At 36.6% G+C, this 12,756-nt stretch overlaps 1 protein-coding gene across 2 annotated transcripts in view; it reads left to right on the forward strand.

Moving 5' to 3' along the window:
* Positions 1 to 12,756, forward strand: part of AGPAT5 (1-acylglycerol-3-phosphate O-acyltransferase 5) — a 50,699-nt gene that overhangs the window by 21,049 nt on the left and 16,894 nt on the right. For both annotated transcript variants that reach the window (XM_054499962.2, XM_054499963.2), the window contains exons 3-5: positions 798 to 913; positions 2,654 to 2,743; positions 11,699 to 11,789. In XM_054499962.2, the coding sequence (XP_054355937.1) occupies positions 798 to 913; positions 2,654 to 2,743; positions 11,699 to 11,789 (297 nt within the window). The remainder of the gene's footprint in view (positions 1 to 797; positions 914 to 2,653; positions 2,744 to 11,698; positions 11,790 to 12,756) is intronic.

Consider the following 12,756-nt stretch of genomic DNA (forward strand, 5'->3'; position numbering starts at 1 on the left):
TTTATCATTTGTCTCCTTAATTTCACTTCATTTCCTCTTTAAACCATGTTCTCTGTTTCTCATCTTCTGCACCCACTTTGCCACTTCCTGTTTGTTTAATTGGCAAGGGCCACTCTCTGTGTTGGGAATTTTTTCTTTTTGAAAGCTCAGCTAACAACTTCTAGGAAGTTTTTTGTTGCTACTGTTATCAACTCATACCATCTTACCCTTGTTTTTGCAACCCTTTGTTAATAACATATTTATTTAACTATAGTTATTAGCAGCCTGAGATCATTTTACTTGGTTACATAAGGAGCACATATATCTACCCAGCACCATTGTAAGGCATGTGAGACCTTTATTTGATTGCTGTCCTAACCTAGTACCAAGTCCTAAAAACTCATTAGTAGAAGATGAAGTGTCCTTGCCTTTTGCCGAACACATATATACACACTGAATATTTAGTGGCAATTCATAGTTGCATTTGGCCATTTTTTGTTTATAATTTCCCCTTTCTCATTAAAAAAACTTTGTTTTCTAGACTTTAGGATTTAGAGAAGCTCATTTTATTCCATATACATGCTGCTGTTGGATTACTTAGGTATTTTGTGACTGTGTTTTATCTTTGAAATAAAAAGCCTTTCAAGAAATGCAAAAAAAAAAAAAAAGCTCAAAAAACAGAAAATGTATATTTTTAAAATATCTCAGATTGATGTAAAGAAATTTTAAACATCCTAATCACAGTACTTTTGAAGCACATTCCTAGTACAACTTGTGAAGAGGCTCATGTATGCACTAACCGGGTCCTGTCTCTGCAGTTGACTGGATTGTTGCTGACATCTTGGCCATCAGGCAGAATGCGCTAGGACATGTGCGCTACGTGCTGAAAGAAGGGTTAAAATGGCTGCCATTGTATGGGTGTTATTTTGCTCAGGTAACTTGATTCCATGCTTTTCTCTATATATATGTAGTTTATAATTTTTTTTTATTTTTTTATTTTTTTTGGAGACAGTCTCACTTTATTGCTCAGGCTGAGTGCAGTGGTGTGAACACAGCTCACTGCAGCCTTGACCTCTGGGGCTCAAGTGAACCTCCTGCCTCTGCCTCCCAAGTAGTTGGGACTGTAGGTGCTCACCGTCATGCCTGGCTAAATTTGGTAATTTTTGTAGAGATGGGGGTCTCGCCGTGTTGCCCAGGCTGGTCTAGGACTCAAGCAATCTGCCTGTCTCAGCCTCGCAAAATGCTGGATTATAGGTGGGAAACTGCCATACCCAACCCTATACAAATGTCATATTTTAAAATTTAACATATACTTCATGTGAATGTATAGTTTTTAAAATGGGTTTAATAGTTTATTCTCAGTTGAAGTAATTTTGTTTGGCATTTTTAGTGGTGTGTATTTATATACGTCTGATTATCCATATACAGTTTTCCTTCAGCATCTGTGAGGATTGGTTTTAGGACCACCACAGATACCAAAATCTAAGATGTTCAAGACCCTTATATAGAATGGGATAGTATTTGCATATAACCTGTGTACTACTTTAAATCATCTCTAGATTACTTATAATATCTAATACATTATAAATGCCATGTAAATGGTTGTTATACTTTATTTTTTATTTGTATTATTTTGTTATACTATTTTTAATTTTTATTTGTTCACATATTTTTGATCTGTGATTTGTTGAATCTGCAGATGTGGAACACATGGACATGAAGGGCCAGCTGCAGTAAAATGAAAGAGCAAAAATGCAAATGTACAAGGTTCAAACAAATAGGAAATTTAAAGGCATAGAATTTGATACGCAATTACATTAAACTGTTGATAACAGTAATTAGTGATGTGTATGATATTAAAAAAAATAGTGAGCTGTATATATAAAACTTACTTTCTCCAGTTCTGGAGGCTAGACATCCAAGATCAAGGTATTGACAGGGTTCGTTTTTCCCAAGGCCTCTCTCCCAGGCTTGCAGGCAGCATCCTTCTTCCTGTGTCCTCATGTGGTTTTTTTCCCTGTGCCCAAGCACCCCTGGCACTGCTTCCTCTTCTTAGAAGGACTAGTTACACTGGATGACTAATCCTTCTACAAAGACTTCTGAGGTCCCACTCTGAGGCCCTTTTTTAACCTTAATTACCGCCTCTAAGTCCCTCTCTCTGAATACAGTCACAGCGGGGACTATTAGGGCTTTAGTAGACTGACTTGGGGGAACACAATTCTGTCTGTAACAGTGCCACATAAATATCTGTAGCAGGATTGATTTTTTAAAATCCCTGAAGATCGTGAGTATTGACATTTTAAGGACGCTTTTTAGTGACTCCGTAATAAGTGGGTGGAAGAACTGGGAGTTAAATCCATCTGATGGGTCAGGTTTTTTATTTTTAAAAAGGTGTATTTAAGAAAAAGCATTTTCATTTTAACTGCCAACAAAACTAAACTTCATGTGTTTTCCAATACAGTGTCACATGCAGTTTTTCTGAATTATGTTGAGACAAGGTAATTTTCAGCTAAATGTTCTTTAGAAGCTAATATTTGAAGATATTAAATATAGATTAAATTCTGAAATGTAGTTTTTATTCTGTACTTTTTGAAAGAGAAGTTGCCTTTTTGATGACTCTGGCCAATCGTTATTTTAAAAGTAAATCCTCTTTCTCCCAATTTTATTGTGGCAGCATGGAGGAATCTATGTAAAGCGCAGTGCCAAATTTAACGAGAAAGAGATGCGAAACAAGTTGCAGAGCTACGTGGACACAGGAACTCCAGTAAGAGCCTACCCGTTTTTATTTTTCTTACCAGCTCTCAGTTTCTAAATTTAAGAATTAAATTAAAATCTAAGAATTGTTTTGACAATATATTTTCCCATGTGTAATTACTAATTCAGAGTTATGCTGAGGTAACAGAAACTCTCTATGTGCAGGTAGGCAGTTTTTTCAGCCATCAGAAAGATTGCTGTAAACAACTAGGTCCTTTGCTGGTCAGTGGACCTTAAAGAGGAATAAAAAGAGCATTTGGTGTCTTTCAGAGTCTATAAATAGAACGAACTGCATTTTAACCTGACATTTAAGCTACTTTCAGAGCTCATCTTACTTCTTGTCTTCTTTAGTATCAGATTTAGTTTTAGAAGCAGCAACTGTTTTCTGTTAGTGTGAATTTGGAATGTCTTACATGTACAGAAAAACCAAAAAAGGATGAATCTCTACAAATGTCAAATCATTCAGTGTAAATAATATTTTATAAAACTTTATTCCACAAAAGTGGGGAGAGTTCAATCTGCTTTGTGTAGAATGCTGATTGCTGCCAAAGGCTTTTCTCCTGGTTCCCTCCGGAGACAAAGCATCATGATCACCGGGGCGACTTGGGCTTTCTCTTTCAGTGCATGACATGTGCTCAGAAGCTTAGCTCGTGTGCACAGGCTTTCCCTTTCCTTTCTGGCTCCCTCCTTCTGTCTTGCCTCCTCTCCTCTTGCCCTCCCCTCACCAGGGGTCCTGGGCAGCAGCTGGAGCTCATGGTGAAGGAAGAATTCTTCACGGTCAGCTGGCGAAGTGCCTGGTGTGAGCATTGTTTATTCACATGCCTCTTCTAGGTGTTTTTACATTAGGACATTGCATCTGTTTTGGGCATGTGTGGGGTGACAGAAGCAGAATGGAATGAGATGAACAGCGACCCTTTATCCTGTTATAGCTCACCCTTGAGAACCAAGCTTGGTGTCTTCAAAGGGTCTGTTGAGTCTGAAACAGTGTGGTGAATTTGGACAGAATTGTGGTCATTGTATGTAGGCCACCAAAAGACCGAATAAGTTGGTAATATGGCTTATCGACTTTTTACAAAAAAATTAAAATTTAAAAATTATGAATTTATACCTTAAAATGTCCATCCCACTTCTCTCCCAGCTGTCCAGTCACCCCAGCCATGGATGACTGCTGTGGAGTTTCTTCTGTGTCCTGCTGTGGACATTGTATATATGAAGCAAATGAACATAGCTGCCTGTTGGGTGATGTTGGCATCCTATGCACAGTGGTCCCTTGCTTTTTTGCCCCCATGAATATAGCTGTCAGTGGCGCTAGGGCTGAAAAAATCAGCTCTGTACACTTGTCATGTGTCTTGTTTATGTGGCTGCCTTCGTGAGTTTCTTCTTGTTTTTGGTTTGCAGCAGTTTAAGTATCATATATCTGAGTGTCATTTAAAAATTTTTACCCGGATTGGTCCTCTGAGCTTGGATTTATGATTTGGTGTCTGTTATTAATTTTGGAAATTTCTTTGCTCTTATTTCCTTAAATATTATTCCTACCCCAGTCTTTCTTCTCCAATTATGTTTGTGTTGGCTCATTTCTCGCTGTTCTTTAGTTCTTAGATGCATTATTAGTTTTTTGGTTGGTTTTTTTTTTTTTTTTAATTTTTTTTTTTACGCCCCCTCCCTTTTTTCTTTTTGTGTTACAGTTTGGATAATTTCTATTGACCCACCTTTAGTTCATGGATTCTTACTTTGGCTGTGTTGAGTCTACTGGTGAGCCAGTTGAAGGCACTCTTCATCTCTGCTACTGCATGTTTCATTCCTCACATTTCCCTTTGACCCTGTTTCATAGTTTCCATCTCTGTGCTCGTGTATCTATCTGATCATAAAGCTTAATCACATTTTCCACTTGAACCTTTATCATTTTATTATACTTGCGGTTCTCTTAAATTCCCTGCTTGATAATTCCAACATCTGGGCCATATCTGAGTCTGGAAATTTTGATTACTTTATTTCTTCAGATTGTGCTTTATCTCGCCTTTGTCATACTTCCTAAGATTTTGTCTAACGCTGGGCCTCTTTTGTAAGACAGTAGAAATGGAGGCAAGTTGTCTTGATACCTGGAAATGGATAGACTTGTCTTTCTGTTTGGCCTTTAGTGTTGAGGAGTTGAGTCAGTTCACTAAGGAGGTGCACTGGATTTGGGTTTTGCTCATGTGCTTTTTCTCACAGCTTCAGGTTTCTGTAGAACGCATTACTTTGTTTGTAGGTTGGGGATGTCCTCCCGCTAGAGCTTTTCCTCAGTGTTTATTTCACACTCAGCATTTTCACGTGGCACCTTGGAGTGGCTCTCTTCTTTATGCCTTTCCCCACTGTACTTCTCGGATACTTGTTACTGAACTCTCGCTAGTTTGGTGGTAGAAGGAGAAGGAAGGGAAGTGTCTTTTTATTCTTAGGGAGAATCTCAGGGGTGGAGCCTTCTCTGATCCTGCCTTGCTTCTGGCTGTAAGTCTGTGCCCAGGATGTATTCCTGCCTTTACTAAGAGTTTTTCCCTGTTCTCTTCACCCAGCCTCATCGAGTATTCATCCGTGCCCCATGGGTAGCAGGGTTTTGTTGCCCCTGTTCATCAGTTTCAGGCTGCTGTTCCATAGCAAAGGTAGAAAGAAGGATGTGGGCTGGGCCCTGAGCCTTTCCCACAGGGCTGCTGTTCCCTCCCGCAAGCCTACATCCAGTCTTCCCTGACCCCAGTGTGTTTTCCTTTTTCTTTATCTTGTGAGTACACAGGAGGTCTGTGGGTCGAGCCTGTGAATTGTGCTGCATTCTCCATGTGTCTGTAGCCCAGGGATTCGTCTGTTCCACTAGCTCATACTTGGCTTTCTGCAAAATTGTTAAAATTTTTAGCTAAATTCTTTTTACTGGTATCTGTTAGCATTGGCCCCCAACTAAACAAGCACTTGCATCTTGTTTCTCCTTTGAGTTTTCCATCTTTCCTTAGACTTTTGGGTTAGTTGGTTGCCTTGCAACCTTTCAGCTCTCTGAAAGGTCTAAGAAAAGTCATGAATCTACAGCTTGTCAGTGTTGTTGCTGTACGGTTGGCAGTAGTATTCCTTCAGCATTCTACATACTTAATGGAAGCCGCCTCCCATTTTTGGTTAATAAATTTCAAAACTTGGAACAATGTTAGATTTACAAAAACGTCAGAAAGAACAGAGTGTTCCCATTTATTTATTCTTTATATAGCTTTTTTTTTTTTTTTTTTTTTTTTTTTGAGTTGGAGTCTTGGTCTGTCACCCAGGCTGGAGTGCAGTGGCACGATCTTGGCTCACTGCAACCTCTGCCTCACGGGTTCTGGCAATCTCCTGCCTCAGCCTCCTGAGTAGCTGGGATTACAGGCATGCGCCACCATGCCCGGCTAATTTTTGTATTTTTAGTAGAGACAGGGTTTCACCATGTTGGCCAGGTCTTGAACTCCTGACCTCTTGATCCGCCCGCCTCGGCCCCCCAAAGTGCTGGGATTATAGGCGTGAGCCACCACGCCCAGCCTTCTTCATCTAGCTTTAACATCTAATGTTGACATCTTACATGACATGGCATGTATTTGTCAAAACTAAGAAATAAACATTGGTACCACACTATTAATTGTACTACAGATTTTTATTCAGACTTTACCAGGTTTTCCACTAATGTCCTTTTTCTGTTCTAAAATACAATCCAGAATAGATACAAATCCATTCAACTTCAGTGTTTTAAATTTATTGTTTTTCTCTATATGAAGTGCTGTGTGGTTTTTGTCAAATCTGTTATTTTGGTTTTAATCTTCAAGCTTGTCTTTGTTTCTTTAAGTGTTAAAGGCATAATTTAAAAGGTGTGTTGGGTTATTTCAGTGCCTAAAGTCCTGTCTGAGTCTGTTGTTTTCTGCTGGTTCTTGCTCATGGTACTTTCTTTCCTTGTTTGCTTTGTTATCTTCCTTTGCTGCTGGCTGTATTTGGTAAGTTATTTGTGGAAATTAGTTGAAGCCTCAGGTGGGAGTGTCTTTCTCCAGAGAACATTTCTACCTGTTTTAGCTGGGCCCCTTAAGGCTCCTCTAGTGTGGGCCCCACCCAAACCAGATTCTGAGTTGAAGATGAACTGAGCCATTCAGGCAGTGCAGCCAGGGTTGCAGATGCATGTGAAACCTGCTCGCCTCTCATTTACTTTCACCCTGAGAGTGGAGCCTTTGGTGTTTCCTTCACTTCTCTGATTCTCTCTTCACATTTCTATTAGAAGGTCTGTGGGCTTTGGTTTCTGTTCCCTTCATCTTTTGAGTCTTGTAAAACAAAGTTCTGTTTTATGCTTACTTCTGCTTTACTGTGTTTGCTTAATTTCAGTCTTAACATCTTGCCAACTCTTGGGTACTTTTAAAATAATGTTATATCCAGCTTTTTAAGTTGTTTTCAGTAGGAAGGTTGATTCAAATAACCTAGTCTGTTATGGGCTACCAGAATAGCCTTCCTGTTTTTTGTGGGCAAAATTCCAGCCTTTTATGTTCCTAGCGCAGTATGGATAACAGACTGGCAGGTTCAAGAGGCAGTGCTGAGCAGCTTTCGCTGTAAGGTCACTGTCCCAGGTCAGGTTTCTAAGAATCTGGATGGTTGTTTCATTTCTTAATATGTACGCCTTGTGAGAGCAGATACATCTTGCTCAGGTTCGTGATGATTCTTTTGTTTCTGAAGGTGAATTAAGTAAGTGACATGGTAGAATATGTTAAGTCAACTTTCGTGTGGCTTATTAGTTCTCATGAATCTATTTCATGATTGTGTCAGTTCTTATTTGGTATTAGTATTTAAGAAATGCAGAATTTCGTTTCAAAAAATATATTTGTATTATAAGTTCTGAAGAAATACATCTCCCTAATTATTGCTGGGACAATGCAGTATTTTCTTAAGGTACTTATTGGTTGTGGATGCAAATGAAGCATATTTGTGATAAAAATAACTAATAGAAGTCATTTTGTTAGAATATGAGCTAGTAAAACTTATGGCAAAAATATGGAGACTTACACTTTTTCTTCCAGCTTTCACCTAAGTTCCTTTTCAGATAGGAGGCAGCCTGGTGGATAAGAGTATTGGTTTTGAAATTAGATTCAGGTTTAAATCCCAGATCTTCTGTTTAATCTTTATTTTATTTCAGGTAGATTTTCTGGATAACTTGCTATAGCTTATACATCAGTACTTTCCACTTCAATTTTATGTTATGGAGAGACGGCTTCTTTCCTTAAACCTCACGAACCAACCTCTGCTAGCTTCTAAGTTTTTTCCTGCCACTTCCTTACCTCTCTCAGCCTTCAGAGAATTAAAGGGAGTTAGGGCCTTGCTCTGGATTAGGATTTGCTTTAAGGGAGTGTTGTGGCTGGTTTGATGTTTTATCTAGAGCACTCAAACTTTCTCCATATCAGCAATAAGGCTGTTTTGCTTTCTAATCATTCATGTGTTCAGTGAAGTAGCACTTTTAATTCTCTTTAAGAACTTTTCCTTTGCATCCACAACTTGGCTGTTTGGTGCAAAGGGCCTAGCTTTTGACCTACCTTGGCTTTCAACATACCTTCCTCACTAAGCCATTTCTAGCTATTGATGTAAAGTGAGAGACATGCAACTCTTCCTTTCACTGGAACGCTTAGCAGCCGTTGTAGGGTTATTAATTGGCCTAATTTCAATATTGTTGTGTCTCAGGGAATAGGGAAACCCAAGGGGTGGGAGAGAGAAAGAGAGACGGGAACGGGCCATCAGTGGAGCAGTCAGAACACACACGACATTTATCAATTAAATTTGTCATCTTATATGGGTGCAATTCATGGTACCCCCAAACAATTACAATAGTAACATCAGAGATCACAGATCACAATAGCAGATATAATAATATGAAATATTGTGAGATTACCGAAATATGGCACAGAGACGTGAGGTGAGCACATACTGTTGGAAAAATGGCACCAACAGACTTGCTCGATGCAGGGTTGTCATAAACCTTCAGTGGGAAAAAATGCAATTTCTGTGAAGTTCAGTAAAGCGAAGCATCATGATAAAATGAGATGAGCCTGTCACTCCTAAGAATGTTCCTGTACAAGTTTTTTGCATCTGTTACTTGCCTTTTCCTATTTGTGAATAGTATCTTTTTTGAGAATGTGTGTTTTTTTATTTTTATAAATTTATATGTATCTTTTGAAGAACATACTTTTAAGCTTAATTTATTGATTTTTTTCCTCTCACAATTTCTGCTTTTTGTATCCTATTTAAGAAGTCCTTGCCAAACTTAAGGTTGCTAAGATTTTCTCCTTTGTTTTCTTCTGGAAATTTTAGAGTTTTGCTTTTACATTTAGTTCTAGGATTTATTTATAATTAATGTTTTTATATGGCGTAAGGTCAAAGTTCATATTTTTTTAATATAGATAACCATCACTATAGAAAAGATTATTTTCCCCCAATGTTTGAAATAAGTAGACTGAATATAGATGGGTCTATTATCCCTGCATCAGTGGACCATTTGTTCTGTTATATTGATCTATATATATATCCTTATGCCAATACCATACTGTCTTAATAATGCTTGCTTTGTAATAAGTTTTTAAATAATGTAGTTGTCTTCTAAATTTGTTCTTTCTTTTCAAAGTTGTTTTGGCTATTTTAGGTTTTTTGCATTTCTATATCAATTATAGAATTAGCTCGACAATTTCTACCCAAAGTTTGTGGGCTTTTCATTTTGATTGTATTGAAGGTATAGATGAATTTGGGAAGAATTGATATAACAGGATTGAATCTTTGGATTCATGAACATAGCCTGCATTTGTTTACTTAGGTCTTCTTTATTTATCTCAGTGTGTTTTGTAGTTTAATGTACAGATTTGCACATCTTTTGCCAGATATATCCCTAAGAATTTCAGTTTTTGATACTATTGTAGATGACATTTAAAAAAATTTCAAGGTTTTGATTGTTGACCTAGACATATATTTGACTTTTTAAAATACTAACCTTGCTAAACTTATTTATTATCTAGTAACTTAAAAAATATATTCCTTAGGATTTCCTACATAAACAATCATGTCATTGTTATAGAAATAATAGTTTTACTTTGTCCTTTTTAATCTTGATGGCTTTTATTTCTTTTTATTGCTAAATTTTCTGGCTAGACCTCCCAGTACAGCCTTGACTAGAACTGGTGTGAGGGAAATCCTTTCCATATTCCTCATCTTTAGGGAAAAGCACTCATTCTTTTATCCATTCTTTAGTTCCTAGCCCCATTGCCCTTCCTAAATTTTTTCTCATCATTTTCCTTCATCACACCTTGTTCTTTTTCTTTGCAATCGTATCCTGATATGTAACGACATGTTTTTATTTATCTGTTTAATGTATTTCTTTTCCTCACTTGTCCATGAAGGGAAGGACCATATGTGTTGTTATCCTGTGTGCAGTTCCTGGAACATAATAAGTATATAAGAAATAGTTTCTGAATTAGCTGTGAATGAATTCATGCCTTCTTGCTGTCTATGTTCTTTTAAATTAAACATCTAAGACACAGCAAATAATACCACGAGTTATTAACCTTTGAAATAATCGTTTTATTTATAAATGATTGAGTTAAAAGCTGATAGCCCACAGTAATTGCTTTCATGGCTTTGAATATAAACCTTACTGTTACAAAACACATTTTCATGAAAATGAATGTGTGGTTTTTGGAACTAGCTTTAATGTTTGTCTTCCTGTTTTTCCTTCTAGTTGCTGGAATATAATAAGGAATTTTGTATGTTTTTCCTAATTTTACCCACTTTTCTACATTTTCTTAACAGATCTGATCAATCTTCATTATTAAATATAAAGACACATATAATATTATCTGTTAATTTCTAAGTTAGATGTGGGTTCTGAAGACTATTATATGAATGAACAAAAAGCTTGTATATTTGCATGGAAGCTGAAAGTACGAAATTTTCAGATACCATTATACCAGTATCTAAAGAAAAAATTCAGTCCCACATGGGTTTTTAAGTAGGAGTTTTATCATCATAGGTCATCCAAATGAAGGAAGGCTTCTGTACCAGATGTACAGAGGTAGACAGTATTGTCTGAGTACTGTCTGAGATCTGGCAAGAATGGATCCAATAAACATAGTTTTCTCCCATGAGCTCCTGTCTTGTCTCCTGTATTCTGTTTGTATTTGAAAAGATTTGGTATGCATAACTTATTTTTGTCTTTCAGCTGTCAATCAAAGTTATTAGTGTAGTTTTTGTAACTCAGTTCTCAAGCTAGGAGTTTTTGCTGTATAATTTTAATGTTTCTGTTTTTACTTTCCTAAGCAGATAAGTGTAAAAACTTAGACTAATTGATTACTTATTAAACATCCAGCTTGATATTCTTCTTTATATTATTTTAGTTTCAGTTTATATAACAAATGAGTTTGCTTATAAATAAAATTTAAAATGCACTAAAGGAGCTGTGTGAAATAGGAATTCTGTGTGAAGCTTTTGAATGTGAACATTTAGAACCTTTCACATGGTGGGAATTTAGTATATGATTTTCCTCAAATGAGGTACTTTTTAGTGTTGGTACTTAACGATACTGATTTCTAAAATTTGTATTTCTAAAAATGACATATTACAGGATCTCAAAGGGAAAAAACTCACTGAGGCTTTGTATGAGTCAGCATTTCATGGCCTGTTTTTAATTAGTGAATTATTAGCATGTAATTAGAAATGTTTTTAGATTCTTCATGGCTGACCTACCAATGAATGTAGCACTGCATTTAAAATATAGTTCACGTTATGCTCAGACTTAATTGAATTGTTGCGTTTTGTTTGCTCTGCTTGAAATGAAGGTCACATGTAAATAAATATACATTTTCTCCTAATATAGGAAGTACTCTCTTAGCATTACTAGGTTTAGCTTTTTTAGGTTAACAATAACAAAAACAAAGCTCACACAAAATAAACCCCAAATTTGCTCTATGTCCCACAGATGTATCTTGTGATTTTTCCAGAAGGTACAAGGTATAATCCAGAGCAAACAAAAGTCCTTTCAGCTAGTCAGGCATTTGCTGCCCAACGTGGTAAGTAAAATTTTGACAGTGTTTGAACAAAATAATTTTTAAAGATAATAACATTTTTAGTTTTTCTTCCTGGAAAAGATACTTTTGTTTTACAATTGAAAGAATGAATGTATTCATTCCTTGAATTAATGTACATATTATCTCTTAGGAAATGAAGTTTCTTCTCCTTAATTCACTTGCATGCAATTATTACATATATCTGAGAAATTAAGTTCAAGTGCTTGTTACGATACATATTCTTGTGCCATGGATTTATTTAAAATCTATCTAAGTACATGATTATGTAGATGGAAGCTTTTTCTACTGTGTGTGGGTTATGTGTAATGGAGCTTCTGTTTTCTAAGTTGACAGACCTAAGTTGGAGTCCAAACTTGGACTTTTATTAGCTGTATGGTTGCAACTTGCAAGTTGTGTAATGTTACTGAGCTTGCTTCTTCATCTCTTAAAAGAACGTATGCCTTATAAGTAGATCTAAATCCGTGTGATAATTAGATTAGAAAATATGTCAAGTTTCTAATGGAGAAGTTACACAAAGTTGGTTCACAGTGCTTGGAAGCTATTAATGTCTTCAACAATGCTAATGTTCTTAATATCCATATTTTAGAAAATTGGATAATTGATACACCAATAAGCTATGCAATTTAACCAAATTGGGAAGTATACAGAAAACAGTGGCTATGCTATGTTCTTAGAGGTGTCTTTGAAGCTTGACTATGATTTAGTGTGTGATCTCCATATGTTGATAGTCACTCACTGAGCAAATACCTTGTTGGTGACATTACGCCAGGGCCTATGAGAGTGCCGTCTAATGGAACTTTCTGCAATAATGGTGAAGTTCTTCATCTGTTCTGTCCAATGTGCTGCTCCTACCATTGTGGTTTTCGAGCATTCAACATGTGACTAGTGCATGAAATGAATTTTTAATTTAATTTAATTTTAGTTTAATTAAAAATGATAAGGGGGAGTT

This window comes from Pongo pygmaeus, chromosome 7 (genome assembly GCF_028885625.2).
Source record: "Pongo pygmaeus isolate AG05252 chromosome 7, NHGRI_mPonPyg2-v2.0_pri, whole genome shotgun sequence".
NCBI classification, from domain to species: domain Eukaryota; kingdom Metazoa; phylum Chordata; class Mammalia; order Primates; family Hominidae; genus Pongo; species Pongo pygmaeus.